At 50.3% G+C, this 18,509-nt stretch overlaps 1 protein-coding gene across 1 annotated transcript in view; it reads left to right on the forward strand.

Moving 5' to 3' along the window:
- Positions 1-11,686, forward strand: part of BFSP1 (beaded filament structural protein 1) — a gene marked incomplete at both ends in the record, with an annotated part of 38,228 nt that extends 26,542 nt beyond the window's left edge. The window contains 3 exons of the mRNA XM_079718341.1: positions 5,955-6,175; positions 8,720-8,805; positions 10,557-11,686. Of these exons, the coding sequence (XP_079574467.1) occupies positions 5,955-6,175; positions 8,720-8,805; positions 10,557-11,686 (1,437 nt within the window). The remainder of the gene's footprint in view (positions 1-5,954; positions 6,176-8,719; positions 8,806-10,556) is intronic.
- Between the last annotated feature and the right edge of the window lie 6,823 nt (positions 11,687-18,509).

Raw genomic sequence — 18,509 nt, forward strand, 5'->3', positions numbered from 1 at the left:
CGGCAGGCGGACGCTCAACCACTGCGCCACCAGGGAAGCCCTGCCCTTGTTTTTTGAAGGTTCTCATTTATACCTGGGGTATCAGAAGAAACATTTCAACAAAGTGTCTTGTTGGAAATTAATAGCCCCAGCCATCATCTGATGACTTTATTTCTTATCCTATTCATAATTAAAAGTTACTAATTTGAAATTTTATATGTTTATTTTACATTCAAAGTCTTTGGTAAAGTCACATATTCAGGATGACTGAAATAATTCCAGAGGAGCTCTGTTGGAGTAGTTGTAGAGAAATGCATTTGAACTAATGTGGTATAAAACTGTAATAAAACAGAAATTTCATGTATTTGCCAAAATTCTGAGTTTGTAAAATTACCTTCATTTCTTTGGCATCACATACTTGCATTAATAATAGTAAAATAAGATATTGACATTTTCCATAAAAAAAGAAAAATGTCAAAGGCATAAAATAAAGTACATAGAATTAAAAGGAAACCAATTATATTGAAACAAAATATTATCTGCTGAATTAGTTATCAAAATATTGCCAAAGCATTTCCTCTATAATAACATATGTGCTTATAATAAATAGAACCTAGCAGGGGGTCTGATGAAACATGAGTCATATTAGTTTTCTCTTGCGGCCATAATAAATTTTCACAAAGGTCAGGGCCTAAAACAGCACTTCCTTGTGATCTTACGGTTCTGCAGGTTAGAAGTTGGGGCAGGCTTGGCTGGTTTCTCTGCTCTGGGGCTCACAACCCTGAAATGAAGGTGTCGGCCGGCCTGGGTCCCCTGTATCTGGAGGTTCTTGTTGGGTGGTGGGCCGAATCTGCTTCCTGTCCCATTCCTGTCATTGGCAGAATTCCCTTCTGTGTGCCGCTGGGACTAAGGACCCTATTTCTTTGCTGGCTGTCGGTCAGGATTTACTCCAGACGCCGTCCACCTTCCTTGGCATGTGGCCCCTCCATCTTCAAGGACAGCAATGGTGCTTCGAATCTTTCTCGTGCATCTAATCTCCCTGATTTCTGCTCTTAAGGGCCCGTGGAATTAGGAATAATCTAGAATAATCTCCCTGTTTTTTAAGGTCAGCTAAGTAATAAGTCCCTTTGCTGAATAACATAATATATTCATGGGCATACAGCTAAGGGGCAAAGGTCATGGGGCCGAAAGTCTGCCTAATTAGCTTGAATCAAAACACGCATGTGGCAGGACCCACCTGAGAGCTTCTGACTCAGTGAGTCTGGGGCGTGGCCCAAGAATTTTTATTTCTAAATTCCAGATGCTGCTGCTGGTCCAGGAACCACACTTTGAGAACATTGATGTAGGGGTGGGTCCCACGTTGGGCCAGAATATTCTACATCTCGGGCACCTGGGTTCCTGGCTCGGGCCCTCCATAGCCTTATTCACAAGATGTTCACGGCTGGCTTTTTGCTGACTTTAAAAGGCTGTCGTGGCTTCCCAGTGCAGTAGCTGAGCTGAGCGTTCCAGGGGAGACTCATCAGCCTAGCCCCTCAGCAGGGCCAGGGCCATGACTGGGGACATGATGGGGGCCAGGGGAGGGGGAGCTCCTTGCAGCCTGAGGGCTCCAGCCGGCAGGGCTGTGGCAGCTGGTTCTGCCTATGGTTAGGGCATCTGATGCTTCTGGAACCCTCCGTCGCAGGGTCCTCAGGGGGAGGTCCCTGAACCAGCAGCATCAGTGTTAGCATCACCTGGGGGCTTGTCAGAAATGCTCGTTCACGGGCCCGTCCCAGATCTACGGAACCAGGAGCTCCGGAGCGGGCCCAGCATCTCATTTAACAAGCCCTCCAGGTGGCTCCGCAGGCTCAAGTTTGAGAACGTTGGTCCACAGGTTGCCCAGGACCGCACCCATGATTGGAGCTGAATGTGGACCACACACGAGACCCCTGGGGATGGCACTTCTTCCAGGCGGACGAGAAGGGACAGGCGTTCTGCTTCTCGAAATTGCATTTGCTGAGTTTCTGTGACAGGAAAGTGAAAAAAGTCAGATTATTGGGAAAGTATACTCCTCCCAGGCGTCATTTCTCAGTAAAGTCCCTTAGCACCACCTGGTGGTAGGTTTTGGTAAGACAGCGTGTAATCGGCGAAGGACACTTGATTTCTTTTTCCTTTTTGAAATGACCTTGGATCCAAAGGAGTCTGGGTGCCTAAAGGGACTGAGGCAGGAGGTCACCTCTCCAAATGGGCTCACCGTGAGGCACTGGTGACCATGCTGTGCAGAGGCAAGCCCTGCAGCTGTGCTGAAACACATCTTTCAGCCGTTTCTGGCCAGCCCCACGCGAGGTCCGGGAACACTGAGCAGAGCCTGGCCTGGCTCCTGCTCCGGCCGCCCAAGCCCGGTGGGGAGATGGCTATCAGCTGGATCTAAGTGGTCCAAGCGGAAACACACAGTCACCTAGCGCAAGATGAAGTTCCGGCTGCCTAGAGGCCCACACCTTCCACCGGCCTCTTTCCACCCGCCAGGGCTGTCTGTGGGCTGCTCTCTCCCCCTTTCCTCTCTGGACCCCTCCTGCGGATCCTGGCACCGGCGCCTCTGCTCCCCACTTCTCTCTCTGCCAGTGGCTTTGCTTCTGCAGCACCTGGACCGGCCCCACCTCCTCCTGGAAGACTTCTGTGATGTCCCCAGCACCCTGGGCCTCTCCGTGGGCTCTGTGACACCTTGGGCTTGTTCCTGTGACCGAGCCGCCTCCCCCTCTGGGCTGTGGCTCCTGGAACGAGGGTTTCTTTCTTCCACAGTCAGGCTGGGGCTGGACGGCATCTGAAGCCCGTGCCGAGATCACTCCCATCAGAGACGTTGCGTTAGCCCCCTTTGAGATGCTGAAAGTGGGGCTTTTATTGGTTTTCCTGAACACCCCGCCCTCTGATGAATGGTTTAAATTATTGAGCTATAACACCAGGTGCTGCGGGCACAGCCCTTTCCTGCTCATGTGGGAGAAAGCTAAGCTTTGATGAAAGGCAGTTGTGATCAGCTTTCATGCCCTCCTGCTGCCCGGTTGACACTGGGATCGCTGGACCCCAGCCATGCCAACCTGTGACCCGCAGGCTTCGTTCTCAGGACTGCTCCGTGGAAATGGAGAGTCTTACGTGGGGATTCATCCGCTCCGGATGGCTTCTTGTCTCTGAGATTTGAGCCTCAAAGGGGTCCTTTGAATTTCTTACTTCATGGAAGCATTTCCTAGAATGTGTGAACAGCAGTGTGGGTAAGAGCATGTGGCCACACCAAGAATCAGAGGCTGTGCCTCAGTATTTGATGTCCCAGGAGACTGTTTGAATGGAGATAATTTTTAATGAGGAACAGAAACCTGGTCAAACTCGCTTGGTTTATTTTGAAATAACTTTAGACTTCTAAGAAGCTGCAAAAATAGCCCAGAGGTTTCTCGTACTCTCCACCCAGTTCCCTCAAATTCAACCTCTTAATAGCACAGCACCAAGGTTGGAACCAGGACATTGTCGAGCACGCCATCCTGGTAACAGATTTGCCTGAAATCTCACCTGTTACCCTGCTCACGTGTTTTCTGGTCCTGGATCCTGCTTGCATTCAGCTGTCCTGTCTCTTCAGCCTCCTCCAATCTGGGACAGTTCCTGCCCATCTCTGTTTCTCATGACCTTGATGGCCAGTCCTCCTGTGGGACGTCCCCCCATCTGGGCTTCCCTGATGCTTTCTTGGGGCTGAGCTGAGGCTCTGCGTTTGCAGCAGGAACACGACAGAAGTGATGGCTCCTTGGTGCCTCTCACCAGGAGCACCATGTAGCTGTGTCTTTGTACTGGGGGTGCGACTTGGGTCACCTGGGGTGGTGTCTCCAGCTTTCTCGACTGTAAAGATATTTTCCCCCAAAGGAGCAAGACGTAAAGGGGCTGATGACATTTGGGAACAGGGCGGGCGGCGGGAGCTTCTCACTCTTCCCTATTCCTCCCTCTTTTCTCTCTTTTGCCGGCTCTCTCATCTCTGTTGCCTTTGCGTTTTGGCTTCCTGTCTCTGTCTTTCTGAAGAATTGCCTTTCTCAGTTTCTCCACGCACTTTACGAAAGATTGTTGCTCCAGGGTGGCGGCCTCAGACCCCGGGCTTATGTGTCCCAGTGAGTCTAGAACCTACCACCAAGTCACTGCTATTTCTGAGATCCCTTCCCAGATGCCCCGGGGAGGAAGCACGTGACAGGCCAGCCTGAGTCCTGGTTCTGCGGCTCTGGTCAGTGGAGTGTGGTCACACTGCTGCCCGGACACTTCCTACGTGTGAGATGGGACAGTCGTCAGACATGGGGATGACACAGGCCAGCGGATGGCTTCCCAGAGTGTCTAGTGCGTGTACCTCTCCCTCTGTTCCTCCCTTCCTCCCTCCTTCCCTTCCCCCGCCACTTCCTGATGCAACAGATCCATTCCTGACAACCTTTGTCAGCTGAGTCTGCCGGTGTCCTCACTAGGGACGTCACTGTTCCACGGCCACCTCTGTACATAAAGTGAGGAATCAGGCTGTCGCAGGAATAATCACCCTCTACACGTCCAATGTGCTCGTTTAGCTGCACGTGTGAGGCATCTTGTGGTGGACATACGTGAGGTTGGATTCAGATACCTGTCTAGTCCCCCGTCACTCAAAAAGTGTGACCTGGAGAGCAGAGCCATGGGCATCCAGTGGGAGCCGCTTAGAAATGCAGCCCTCCCGGGCTTCCCTGGTGGTGCAGTGGTTAAGAATCCGCCTGCCAATGCAGGGGACATGGGTTCGAGCCCTGGTCCAGGAAGATCCCACATGCCACAGAGCAACTAAGCCCGTGTGCTACAACTACTGAGCCTGCGCTCTAGAGCCCGTGAGCCACAACTACTGAGCCTGTGAGCCACAACTACTGAAGCCCAGGTGCCTAGAACCTGTGCTCCACAACAAGAGAAGCCACCTCAATGAGAAGACTGCGCACCGCAAGGAAGAGTAGTCCCCGCTCGCCGCAACTAGAGAAAGCCCACATGCAGCAAAAAAGACCCAACGCAGCAAAAAAAAAAAAAAAAAAAAAAAAAAAAGATTAACTATCCTTTAAGGAAAAAAAAAAAAAGAAGAGAAATGCAGCCCCTTCGGCCCCACTGGACCTGCTAAGTCAGAATCTGAGATTAACAGTATCCTTGGAGGATTCAGATGCACGATGAAGTTTGAGAAGCACTCTTCCAGAAGTGGGTTTGGTTTGCTTGTTCTATTTTGCTTTTGAGAACCAGCCATGCCTATTAGATCTCTTCTCTTTGGGAAAATGAGGTTGTACTAAGCTTGTAAATCAGTACGCTGTGGCCCTTTAGGGGTTGTCACAGCTCTTACAGTGAATATGAGGCCACCTCTTTTTATTTTCCTACCTTAATTTTGATTTGTCCTGCATTAATATGTAATTAATGTTTCCCTGAAGTTATTTTATTTATACACATGTGCGATTGTGCACAAACACACACACACCCTTTAGCTACCAAAACATATATGTAACTCTACTGATCAGAAATCAGGAGAAAATTAAAGTGCCATAGTGATTGAATAAGATCAAGGAAACTTCCTCCCTTAATTATTTCAGTAAAAATAGCATCTTATCTATTTAGTACATGTTCTTTTTACTAATTTTTCAGCTGTCAGATTTATGGTAACTCAGTAAATTATGAATGTACTTTGTTTGAGTTGTACAGTTTATTCCATGGACGGTAGTTTTCGTTTCAGTTTCTGGGGTTGTCATCTTCCCACTGCCTTTGCGGGGTGGAGACTCTGCTAGGGCAGATTTCCGAGGGTGCTGAGGCAAGCGTAAGGAGAAGGGGTTCACATCCCTCTGTGGTTTAAGGGTTCCCTGCTGACAGAGAAACAGAGAAACAAACCCACAGAACAAATAAAACTGGATATGCCGCGTCCAGGGTCTCCCTGCCGGGTCTGTGTCTTAAGGGAGAGGGTGGGCTGGGTTTCATTACATCTGTGTCTTTGCCCACAGACGGCGGCCCTAGAACAGGCCATCAAAGATGCCCACGAGTGCTACGATGAAGAGATTCAGCTCTACAATGAGCAGATTGACACCCTGCGGAAGGAGATTGAGGAGGCCGAGAGGAACCTGGAGAGGTCATCCTACGACTGCCGGCAGCTGGTGGTTGCCCAGCAGACCCTGAGGAACGAGCTGGACCGGTATCACCGGATTATTGAGAATGAAGGCAACAGGTGGGGCCAGGGGTGGGCAGAGCCCGTGGGCACAGCGCCGGCCTCTCTGGCTGGCCACTTACTTCTTCCACAGATCTTTGCTGAGTGTTTCCTGTGTTCCTGTTCTAGGCAGTGGGGATGTGGCCAGGAAGGGAACCCCCAAATCTGTGACCTCGTAGAGCTTGAATATTAGTCGGGGAGACAGGATGAGTGGGTTTGTAGCAGAGGGTATGTGGCCTGTGACCTGTGCTCTGGAGTGAATCGCAGCGGGGAGAGGGCAGAGGAGGCGGGGGTGACGGGGGAAGTGTTTGAATGTCAAGCAGGGGGTCAGAAAGCCCCCACGGAGAAGGCTTCCTTCAACTCACAGGCCTCTGGGGACATGAGTGTCTTAACAGAGAGGATGATCAGGCATGGTTATTGAGGTGCTGCAGGTAAGGGGCCTGCACGGTACCTGGAGCTCAACCAGTGCTCAGTGTCGGTGTTATTACTGCTGCTGCCATCGTGACTCTGACCACCTGGTTGGGTCAGTAACGTGGCTGTTGACAGGCCGTCTGGTCTCCTCCACGTCATGGAGCTTTGACTTGAACTCCACTGGGAAGTAGATCTCTGTCTCCATCTCATCATCATTCACAGCTGCACCTGCATCGTCTACTGTCCATTTTCTAGATGTATTAATACATCTATATCGGGACTTCCCTGGTGGCACAGTGGTTAAGAATCCACCTGCCAAAGCAGGGGACATGGGTTCGATCCCTGGTCTGGGAAACTCCCACATGCTGCGGAGCAACTAAGCCCATGAGCCACAACTACTGAGCCCGCGTGGCACAACTACTGAAGCCTGCGTGCCTAGAGCCTGTGCTCCACAACAAGAGAAACCAGCACAATGAGAAGCCCGTGCACTGCAACGAAGAGTAGCACCGGCTTGCCGCAACTAGAGAAAGGCCACACGCAGCAACAAAGACCCAATGCAGCCAAAAATAAATAAATAAATGTATTTAAAAAATACATCTACATCACCTATGTGTACACCTATACCTACACGTATGTCTACATCTGTGTCCTCATCATCTGTATGTGTGTACATCTACACTGCATCTACATTATCTACCTCATCTGTAGCTACACCTACAACATCTCCATCTATACCTACACCTACACCTATCTCTACATCATCTACATTTATATCTATATCACCTACGCCTACATCTGCATTATCTGTATCCACATCTACATCATTTACATCTGTGTCCCCTACACATACACTTATATCTACATTATCTATAGCTACACCTACATCTTTATCACCTAAATCTACACCTACACCTATACTTCATCTATACCTAAGTCATCTGTATCTACATCATCATGTACATGCACATCTACAACGATGTCTCCATTATTTATAGCCACACCTACACGTACATCTATGGCTACATCAATGTCTGTATCTGTAGATATTCAGAGAACAGATTGAGGCCAGCCCCTTCCTATATGGACTCTGAATCTCTATTAAGTTGAGGTTCTTCAATTCAGTCTTGCTGATTTGGGGGGGTTTAGATTGGGTTAAAAGAGAAGCACCCAGACGCAGGAGCACTTCCTTCCCTCTCGCTGGGGCTCTGTCTTGGCTGTGAGTGCTCTAATGTGTAGGAGGAAAAGCAAGACTTTCTTTTGTTTTCTCTAGTTCTGGTCAATGTATTGTGCTGAACTCTATATTTATGTCACAGTGAATGCTTCATGCACACATATACAAAAATAAGTCTTGAACGGGTATTTAAGCGTCCTTGTGAAAATTTTTGTTTTGGAGGCAGGGTTTCATCAAAAGGTAACTGGATACCCCTTTTGCTGGTTTATATATAACTCTTAATTTTGATATAATTTCAAATTGATAGAAATGTTGCAGGCACAGAACAAGGAAATTCTGAATCCTCTTAGATTCACCAGCTATTTATGTTTTGTCTGAATTGCTTTATCTTTCTGCTGTCTCTGATTATATATAACTATTTTTTAAAAAAGACCAGTTGGGGTTTCCCTGGTGGCGCAGTGGTTGAGAGTCCGCCTGCCGATGCAGGGGACACGGGTTCGTGCCCCGGTCCGGGAAGATCCCACATGCCGCGGAGCAGCTGGGCCCGTGAGCCATGGCCACTGAGCCTGCGCGTCGGAGCCTGTGCTCTGCAACGGGAGAGGCCACAGCAGTGAGAGGCCTGCGTACCGCCAAAAAAAAAAAAAAAAAAAAAAAAAGACCAGTTGGAGATATTATACCCTGGTTGCCCTAAATACTTCAGCCTGGGCTGGCCATTCTCTTATTTAAAAAAAACTCCAAAACAAAAGAATTACAATTTTTTTTATAAGTGTGTTTCACAGCTTTGACTTGAGCTCAAAGAGATGATTATTCCTTTCCGTTGTCCTCCAGTGTGTAGCTGTGTTTGTGGCTCATGAGCAGTTGGATCTGGAGAAAGCCTTTTTCATTTTTGCTGGACATTAGAGCATCCCTCTTGCCCGCCCCCCATCTGTTTGGCTCAGTGAATTAAAGCTGGAGATCACCCTCTTTCTGGTTCTTTTTGCCAGGTTGAGCTCTGCCTTCATTGACACTCCCATCACTCTGTACACCGTGAGCCATGGAGCCTCCCTCAGCCCTCGACACAGTGGGAAAGGTGAGTCCCCAACCCTGGCTTCTGCGACTTTCTGTCCTGGGATAAAGGAAAAATCAAGCGGCTTTCTCCCTAAATTAGCATTCATACTCCCCGTCCATCTGGAAATTCAGTGCTTTTGTGTGAAGTCCCTTCTCTCCCTCACTGATGTCCTCCAACAGGTGCTGAGTGACTGAGTCAAAAAGTTTACAAGGAGAAAATCAGATGGGGGTTAGGCCCCCTCAGGAACGCTGTCCGTGAACACGAGGCATTTAACTGGGGAGAAAAAGTGCAGCTCAACATTTACTTTGGCAAGAAGTGAATACTGAATTGTATCTATTCACCGCCCCCCACCCCCAGTGAAATGAACTCTTTTATGCAGAGGTGCTTGATCTAGTGTCAGGAGCAGAGTAGGTGCTCAATTTTTGCTTGTTCTCTCTCCCATTCAAAACTGAGCAGAAATAGCCTGGTGGGCGAGCGCAGCTTCTGCCTTCAACATTTGGTCCTTTGAGGATGGTTTCACGCACCTGTGAGATGTCAGCTCACAGCTCAGTCTCCCCAGTCCTGAAGGAACAGAACAGTGCCTGGGAGAAGAGAAGCCTGTGCTTATACTGCCTTCAAATCCAGGGGTCTCAGAAAGCTCAGAGGGCTTTGCAGAGATGGGGTGCCAGAGTCAGAACGTTGCTGCCAGGGGAAGGGGTCCCCAGACACCCAGGGCCAGCTCCAGGGGTGGGTGGCTGTGTGCAGGGTGCTGGGCTTGATGCTGTACGGTCGCTGTCTGGATATTCTTCACAGTTTTGATTAGTGGGCCCTGAAATTCGGCAGCTGGTCCTGCAAGTAAGCCCTTCTCCACACCTGCTCCCAGCCACCTGCTTTGTCGTGTCCCCACTGCGTCCTCCCCATCATGGCTTCACGGCCTGCTCACTCTGCCACTGAGGGCCAGCCCCACGGGAGGCCCTTGCTCTGTGCAACTGAGTCCTCTGGTTAGCGAAGGGAGGGAGGGGCTGGAGAAGACTTCGGGATGAAAAAGCTTAAAAATCACTGTGAGCAAAGCTGGAAAGCCTCCTGGGTGAGGCAGGGTGAGATTTTGGGTTAAACTTTCAGTTTTTCCTCTTAGCTGATCTGAGGAAATGAATGTGGCCTCGGGCACAGGGGATTCCTGTTCTGAGTTTGAGAGCATCACTTCCTCTTATTGGCCAGGAGGAAGGGGATGCTGAGCAAGGGGTGGCTGTGTTCATCTGGCCTGGGTTGTGAGCGGGACAAGGGAGCTACTCCCCATGGCCGAGGCCATTCCGAACCCATCAGAGGCCCAGGCAGCTCTGCGTTGCCCCTTTGGGGAAGCCTGAGGCGAGAGTGCCCTGTGGACTGGGTTTCCACTGTCTGCTCTGTGGATCCCAGTGTCCCCTGTGAACTCGGGGGGCAGGGGGCTTGGTGGGCACAGAGTGTTACTGCAGGAGGATCACGGATCTCAGTCTGTTGTACCCAGTGTGATGGGAACTGTGGGCGCCTCCCTCCCCTCTGCAAACCCAGAGGGGCCGAGTGACTTGTCCAAAGTCACACAGTGGCCAGCAGAGCTGGGTCCTCAGTGTGGGCTGTGGATGCTTCAGACCCAGGGATCTTTCCCTGCTGCTTTTGATCATACGTAGTAAACCCCACCCCAGCGCTAGGCAGGGGGCTCCAAGATAATTAGTGTATTTTTCAACAAATACATTTTCTTCCTCTTTCATTGGTGATGATACTTGCCTCATTGTCCTTTTTTTTTTTTTTTTTAAAAGATCTCACCAGGGCTGTGCAGGATATAACAATAGCAAAACCAAGACAAAAAGGCCTCCCCAAGAACGTTCCAAGGAAAAAGGAGATTATAGCGAAAGACAAAGCAGATGAAAGTCTGGAAGAGGCACCACTGAGAGGTCCTGAAGACCCGAAGCCAGGGCAGGTGATAGTTAAAGAAGAGGGTGAATCTAAGCTTGAATCAGGGGATGGAGAAGCAAGTCCCCCGACCATGGACGGGGCTCCAGAGGATGTCCCAGACGGAGGGAAGATAAGCAAAGCCTTTGAAAAACTAGGCAAGATGGTCAAGGAGAGGGTGAAAGGCCCCAAAGAACCCGAGCCCCCTGCTGACCTGTACACCAAGGGGCGGTATGTGCTGGTCTCCGGAGATGCCAATTTCGTGGACCCAGGCTTCTGTTCCATCTCCGTCCCGGCCAAAGGGGGTGTGGTGGTTTCCAAGGGGGACGACTCTATGCATCCTGACAGCCACGTGGAGCCCTCTCCCCAGCAGCCGGAGCCCCCTCTGGAGGACGGAGAGGGGCCTCCCCAGGGGAAAGAAGATGGTCTGGAGGATGGACAGGAACCTGCCCAGGGGAAAGAAGATGGTCTGGAGGACGGACAGGGGCCTCCCCAGGGGAAAGAAGATGGTCTGGAGGATGGACAGGGGCCTCCCCAGGGGAAGGAAGATGGTCTGGAGGACGGACAGGGGCCTCCCCAGGGGAAAGAAGATGGACAACCGCCTACCCCGCACACTGTAGACAAGGGGGATGAGATGAATGCCGAAGAACTGAAGGGTCCCCAGGGGAAACAGGATGGCCAGAAGGAGGAGGAGGGGGCCAGGGAGCCCTGTCCCTCAGTCTCGCCTGGTCCAGAAGGGCCGTCTACACCCCAGTCTCAAGGGCCTCAGGTCACTCAGGATGGGTCCGACGGGCCTGGAGTTTGGAGCAGCAGCCTGCCGGCGAGAAGCCCTCCCAGGACGCTGGCCTATGAGAAGGTGGAGGTGATGGAATCCATTGAGAAGTTTTCCACCGACAGCATCCAGACATACGAAGAGACTGCTGTAATCGTGGAGACCATGATCGAAAAGACGAAGGCAAACAAGAAGCTGGAGGAGAAGTGCTCTTCCAATGCCTAGGCTTGAGGGGAGAAAGTGCCTTTGGGCCACTGTTGGGAAGTGCTTGGATATTTTAGGACAAACCATACCAGACTGAGGGTTCTTGTTTGTATTAGACCATAGTTGGCCTGTCTGGCTTGCCAGTGAAGCCTTAATTAAAGTGTTTTCTTTGCTTGCACATCCTTTGTCTAATTAACAGGGGCTTTGGGCTTTTAGGTGGGTTAGCCTCGCTCAGGGGTGCTCTGTTAACAGCCACCAAGCCATGCTCGTTTAGGAAAGAGACAAGCCCTTCATATGGGTCATTGAGAGACTCGTCAGAGGCTCAGAGTCTGGATTTCACATAGAAACGTATTAGATGATGGATTGGCTGGTTTTCTCTGCATTTCAAGCACAAACATTTGATCACATGAGGAGTGTTTTGTTAGAAGTAACACAATTAAAGGTGTCTGTCTTGGTTTGAGTTCCCCCAGAAGCTGATCTCGCAGCAAGGATTTGATATAGTTTCTGGGGGGTGTGGTCTCAGGAGGTGCCAGGAGGGCAGGGAGATGGCGGCAGGGACAGCAAGGAGATGGGCTACCAGATGGGTCAGTCCTGTGGACGGCTGGCGCTTGGCCCCCACCCCTGGGGGCTCTGGGAGATGGGGTAGAACATGCGCCTCCGAGTTACCCCGCCCAAGGGTGAGGGAGCTGGTGTATTGACCCACCAACGCCGGTCAGTCAGAAGGGAGCACTGCTCCCAGGGCGTTGACTTTGGGGACCAGGAAAGCCCTCGGCCGAGAAGTACAGGTGCAGGCGTTTGGACGTCAGGCATGGAAATACATGGAAATGATAAGGGTCACGGGATGTAAGTGGGGGACCATTGCCACCTGCCACAGAGTATGTGCTGAATGTCCTTTTGTCTGAGTCACTTAGAATTTGTCACTCAGAGATTGCAATCCTGGGTCAGGTTTCAGAAAGCAAAATCAAATGTCATCACGTAGTTCCTCGTTTAGCAGTTAATTAACTGGTCCAACATTTATTAAACATATTCTGTGTGCCAGGCAGTGTGGCATGCTGGTAAGGGGAGAGTTTTCAAGTTTATTAATGATCTCAATTACCGTAATATAATATACCATACTACACATTTGTGCATGTTCTCCTGTGCACACACATGCACTCAGGTACCTACAGTGTCACATGCTAGGAAATAGGAATTACTTGAAGCCAGAATCTTTACAAAAATTTTTATGTTGCCTGTAGATATCTCTTTTTTTTCTACTAACAGTCCAAAAATAATTTTTTTACTTATCCAATTAAGAAATGACTCCTTCCCCATGTAGATGCTCAAAATACATTAAGCACAGTGAATAAATGTGCTGAAATGGATTATTGCGTTTGCCTAAACAAAAGTACCTGGCGAGACAACTACACATTATTAGAGAAAATTGATGGTGTCATAAATTACATCCTATTATTTCTTTGTTAGAAATAATACAAAGAATACTAAATGGAGTCTCCTTTCCTTTCTGTTTAGAGCTTTAAAAAGATCTTTCTCTGAATTCATTTGAGGTTTCAATTTCAAGAAAGAAATACGCCTTTGTTGTTATTTCCAAAAGATGAGTGGAGAACTGGCTCCATGGCACAGTTTTGAGGGACATATCATTTAAAAGCTTAAGAGAGAATAATAGAAACCATTAGTGGAGCACAGAATGTGCTAGGAATTTGGACCAGTGTGTATATTATATTCAATAACAGCCCCTGCAAACCTTTTCTTTTCCCCATGAAGTCTTTTTATTTTTTTGGACCATGTGTTCTGTTAATATTCCTATTTTAAAAGGCGGGAGTTATCTTTTTGGAAAGAAAGGTCATTTTTATATTTTATTCAATCAATGATCAAGAATGGATTGAGGGCCTGTTCTGTGCCACGCATGGCTCTGGGGAGAGAGCAGGGAACACTGGACGTGCTTCTGCTCTCAAAGTCACGACTTTCTGGTGGGAGAGGAAGGAATTGCACAAGCAGGCAGATAACTAAATAGGAGAAAACCACCTAGAGACGACACTACAGGGATATGTGCTAGAGTGCCAGGGGTCTCCTTTGAGTTGGATGGTCAAGCGAAGACCCCATGGATGAGGTGACGTGTGATCTGATGACAAGATGGGCCCATCATGTGCAGATTGGAGAGAAGAGCATTCCCGGCAGCGAGAACTGCCAGTGCAAAGGTCCTGGGGCAGGAATGGACTGGCCTGTTCAAGCAGGGGAAATAAAGGGGACTGGGGGGGACGATGGAAAGAGGTGGGGACGATGGAAGGAGGGGAGGTTGAGGCGGGAGGCAGGGGCCAGGTGAGCAGCATTTCCGGGAGGCTCACCTCAGCCTGAAAGCCGGGCTTGCGTGTGAAATGCAGGGCTGCCTGCAGTGGACACCTGGCGTCTAGTCAGCCTCTTTGTCTGCCCCCTGCTCCCCCCACCCCAGAGCCCCACTTGCTCATTTTCTTGGCACTCCTCTCCACTTTCTCTTTCTAGGTTCTTTCTCTTTCTCCTTCTAGGTTCTGTTTTTCCCAGGAGAGCTGCAGAATGGGTTCATTTCCTGGCTTTTCCTCTCCCTGAGGTCTCTGAAAACAAGCAAGTTTTTATAAAAAGTAAACCCGGGGGCTCAGAGCAGGCCTCCCAGTAGCATCAAAGACAAGAGAACGCCAGAGCTTTGCCACGTGCCGAGGTCCCAAAGTCCTGGTGCCCCAAGTGCTGCTCCTAACTGCTGTATCAGGGGTCCTGGCCTCTTCCCCGACTCAGCCTCAAGCCCAGGACCGAGACTCTCCCAAGCCACCTTCCCCATAAAGAAGCTGTGACCCAGAGCCCCAGACCCCCATTCTCCAAGCGTCTGAGTCGGTGACCAGCAACTGCTGTCGTATCAGCCACCCTGGTGCTGACCCCCCAGACCCTCCAACCGTTGCTGCTCTGGTTCAGGCCCACGCCCCAGGCAAGCACGGCAGGAAGTGTGACTGTGCCTCAGGGGCTCCTGTGGCCCCAGGAGTGAGCTCGGTCCACACGCAGGGCAGGAGGGCAGTGCAGGGCCTCCTGGGAGCAGCACTCATCCAAGACCGGGGGGCCCAGGTGCATAAACACCCCAGCCCTCGCGCTTCTTTGTTGGGATAACTCCAAGGCATGTTGTACACAGTCCCCGGTGGGTGTCAGCCCCAGATGCCCATGGAGAAACCCACTCATCTATGTGCCCTGAGTGGGACTCCTCCCTTCCGTGTCCCACTGTCCTGCTTCCCTACAAAAAGATGCTTCCTTCCAAGTAAATGACTTGACCTCGACTCCTCGTGTCCGAGTCAGCTTCTGGGAGGAACCAAACTAAGACGGCTGGTGGGCATCTTCCCAGCCACCTCTCCCACTGCTCAGGAGGCCCTCAGCCCTGATTTTGTCTTAAGGAGCTGCTTCTCCCACACAGGTTACAGCCCTGATGGGACCATCAAGACATCCTGCCTTCCTCTGCCTGTGGGTGGGCAAGTGTCCAAACCAGACCCATTGTTGGAATAGGAGATCTGAGTCTAGCGAAGCCAAGACTGAATGTGCTGGAGCTGCCCCGTGATGGAGGAGTTCTGACGTGGTCCCACTGCTTCCCGCTGTGCATCCCTGTCCCCAGTCTTGCTGCAATCCCTGTCCCTTTTCCAGGATGGTTTGTGCCGGTTCTTCAGGCTTCCCTTCAGTTCTGAGAGCTACGCTGCATGCTTCGGACATGCTGCTTGTTTGTTTTCACTAGTCAGAGTTGGTTTCTGTGGCTTGCAACCCCAGAGATCCCAGAGATAACTGCTAGTGAAGGAGGTTTGGTATCAAGGGGGAACTTGTGGAAGTTTGGATTAGGTTGGGTTGCCCCCAAAGCAGACCCTAAACAAGGTCTCAGGTGCAGGTGGTTTATCAGAGCGGTGATCCCAGGAGCTCAGCATGCCATTGGTAAGCACCAGTCTCAGCTCCAAGCCGGCCTTTCTACACTCCAGTGTTGGGGCTGGACGCTGCGGCCTCGTTCTTGCTCTGCCAGCATCTCCCTGATAGGAGAAGAGAGAAAGGCTGGAGGAGGGAGAAGGGCCCTGCTCTTTGTTTGTTCTCATCTCCTGGCAGTGCTACCTCACCCCGGCAGCGGCAGTTCCTTCCCAGAGCAGCTGAAGCCAGTTCTCAGTTTTTCCAACATTTGCAGAAGCAGCCTCGCTACAGTCTCCTCAGGGGTCTGGGTCTTCCAGGTCGGGCCTGCCTACCAGGGACACTCTCGCTCCACCTCTGGGCAGGCAGGAGAGTTGGGTGGGTGGTGCCCCCTCCCCGGGACCCCACCACCATTCGACAAGCCGCCTTCACCTTCACGCAGGTGTTAGACTCCTTGGTCCATGTGGTGCTTTAATGTTCTCTTTTGCTTTTCTAATTAAGAAGGCATTACATCTTTATACTCAGTTTTAGTGCTTTATATTCAGTTCTCTCTGTTTTAACATCACCAGTGGGGTTTCCGTCCCCTGACTGGTGAAGGAGAGGGAGTGAGACTGGAAAGAGAGGTGCCTGCACAGGCACCCACGGGGAAGAGACCAGGTGGAACATCTTCAAACTGTCCTGACAGGAGGGGAAGAAGCTGGGGTATCTGTGGACCAGCTCCCACCCTTCCTCAGGTGAGGACGGCCATGGGGCGCTGATTCCCTGGCCCTTCTGCTTGTGGTACACGAGGTCTCGTGTGCAGCCAGAGAACATCCCTGGCAGAGAGAGCATCCTTGGCGTGTATAGAAACTGTCTATAGGTGACCTCTGGGGCCACCCAAGGAGATAGATACAAGACAGAGGTCGGCAAACGTTTTCTATAAAGGATTATAGGTTGTACAGCCTCTGTTATAACTACACAACTCCATCGTATTAGCATGAAAACAGCCACAGACAATATAAAAGGAAATAGGCATGATTGCTTTCAATAAAACTGTATTTACAAAACAGGCAGTGGGCTGGATCAGGTCCTTGGGCTGCAGTTTGCTGATCCCTGCTGTAGGGCAGGCACCAACAAGGTCTAATACAAAATCCAATTTGCATATCAGAGGACACGTCTTACCTGGCATCGCTGCTTGTTTTCTCCTTCCCTTTTCATGTTGGAAAAGTCCATTTAGGTCTCTCCTTGACTTGAAACTTATATTTTGAGAAAGGATCTTCAAGCAACCACCATAATCAAGTTTATCCTGAAACGGTTGTATCCCAGGTTTGCAGATGGGATGTTGCTGGTGAGAGAAGTCACCTCAAAACTCACACAGCATTTAGCACATTGATGATGAAGAACATTATTCAAGCCCCACAATTAGTGCAAATGCTCGACTCCCATCTCTCGTGCTTGGATAAAAGCAAATAAATGCCACAAAAAAGCCACGCTGACTTATGTTTTATTCAGAGACATGGGGTTTTTGAGTTGAGATGTGTATTCTGTCTATCAGGAGATTATATCCCTGGTCAGTAGCTCACCTGTCACACCTGCCCCTTCACCTGTGTGCTTGTGACCAGGAGTTACCTGGTGGCTTACCTGTCACCTGTGGCCAGTGGCTCCAAGACATGGGATCAAAAGAGAAAAAGATAGGTTGCAGCCTCTGCCTTCCATCCAGCTTGGAGTAGGCCAACGGCGTCCTCTTGGGTGCAGGTGAACATCTTTCAGGGCACTGTGATGTGGGACCCCTCCACGCTGGGATGGTGAGGGTGGGGTGGCCTGAAGCCTCCATGGTAGGAACTGGTGACAGTTCACATTATAACTAAGGAATTCCCAGCTTCGTTTGGCTGTTCAGGCATCTGAAACTCTGTGGGCTGAGATTTCTAATTGCCCCCAGCCTACCCCACACAGCGCAGGGCTGAATATTAGGAATTTAGCAACGCAGAGTCTGCATCTCCTGGGCCGAGCACATTTCTCATGGTCCAGTTCATTCTATCCCCAGGTTCACAGTGAGTCTCCTCTAAGTCCTGAGAGAAAAATGAAGCTGGCACCCTGGCCTGGAGAATTTGCCTCAGGTCAGATTTTGATTCCTGGCGCCTTATAAACTCAAAACCAAATTCAACGAATGTTCTTTAAACCCAAGGAAAGGGACAGTTAAATGCACAAGAGACTAGTGGACCAACTCAAGGACGAGTTTATTAATTTGCAACGCAAAGAGGGAGCCTCCTTTCCTAGAGCTCCAGGAGCTGGCCGGCCCCTCTCCTGGTGTCAATGTCCTTGGGAAGCTGATGAAGGCATCAGGAGGCTGTGTGTGGGCTTAGAATCCCCCCTGGCAGGTGGGTGGGGTTTCAGGGCGCTCGTCTGGGGGTGGCCTCCCTGTGCACTGGTCTGTGTCCTCAAGAGACTTCAGCTCTTCAGAGGATGGAATCCCCCTTTATACCAGCGTCTGCGTTTCCCTACGCTGAGCACCGCCAGATACTATTCCTGACTTCCGTCCCCCACTCTCCATTTCCTAAGCTCCCACGTGCTGAGTACCGGCCCCACTTTCCCCGCAGCTTGTTCCTTCTTTGGAGACAGGGAACCACCTGGCAGCTACAACCAACCCCCTTCACTGGCACAGGACACATCCTCTGCTCGTGTTACTTCAAACTCCCAGTGGTTTTCAAACCCCTTATTCTCTCCCACAACTAGTGCTCTAATCTTGGCATTCTGATTTTTAGAAATTTCTATCAAATTAGACCCTGCCTCCAAAAAACTGACTCTGGCTATGCGTTCACCAATTCTCTTAATGCGTTCAGCATTTTTCTCTCTAAATACAAAATGCTTGGCTACGTTTCCAAAAGATTTTGTAGTGTGTGGTTTTCGACTCCAGCCAGTGAAGGCATTGATCCCATGAAAACCACTCATTAATTTGTAAGTGACAATAAAA

This window comes from Hyperoodon ampullatus (genome assembly GCF_949752795.1).
Source record: "Hyperoodon ampullatus genome assembly, chromosome: 14".
Taxonomy (NCBI): domain Eukaryota; kingdom Metazoa; phylum Chordata; class Mammalia; order Artiodactyla; family Ziphiidae; genus Hyperoodon; species Hyperoodon ampullatus.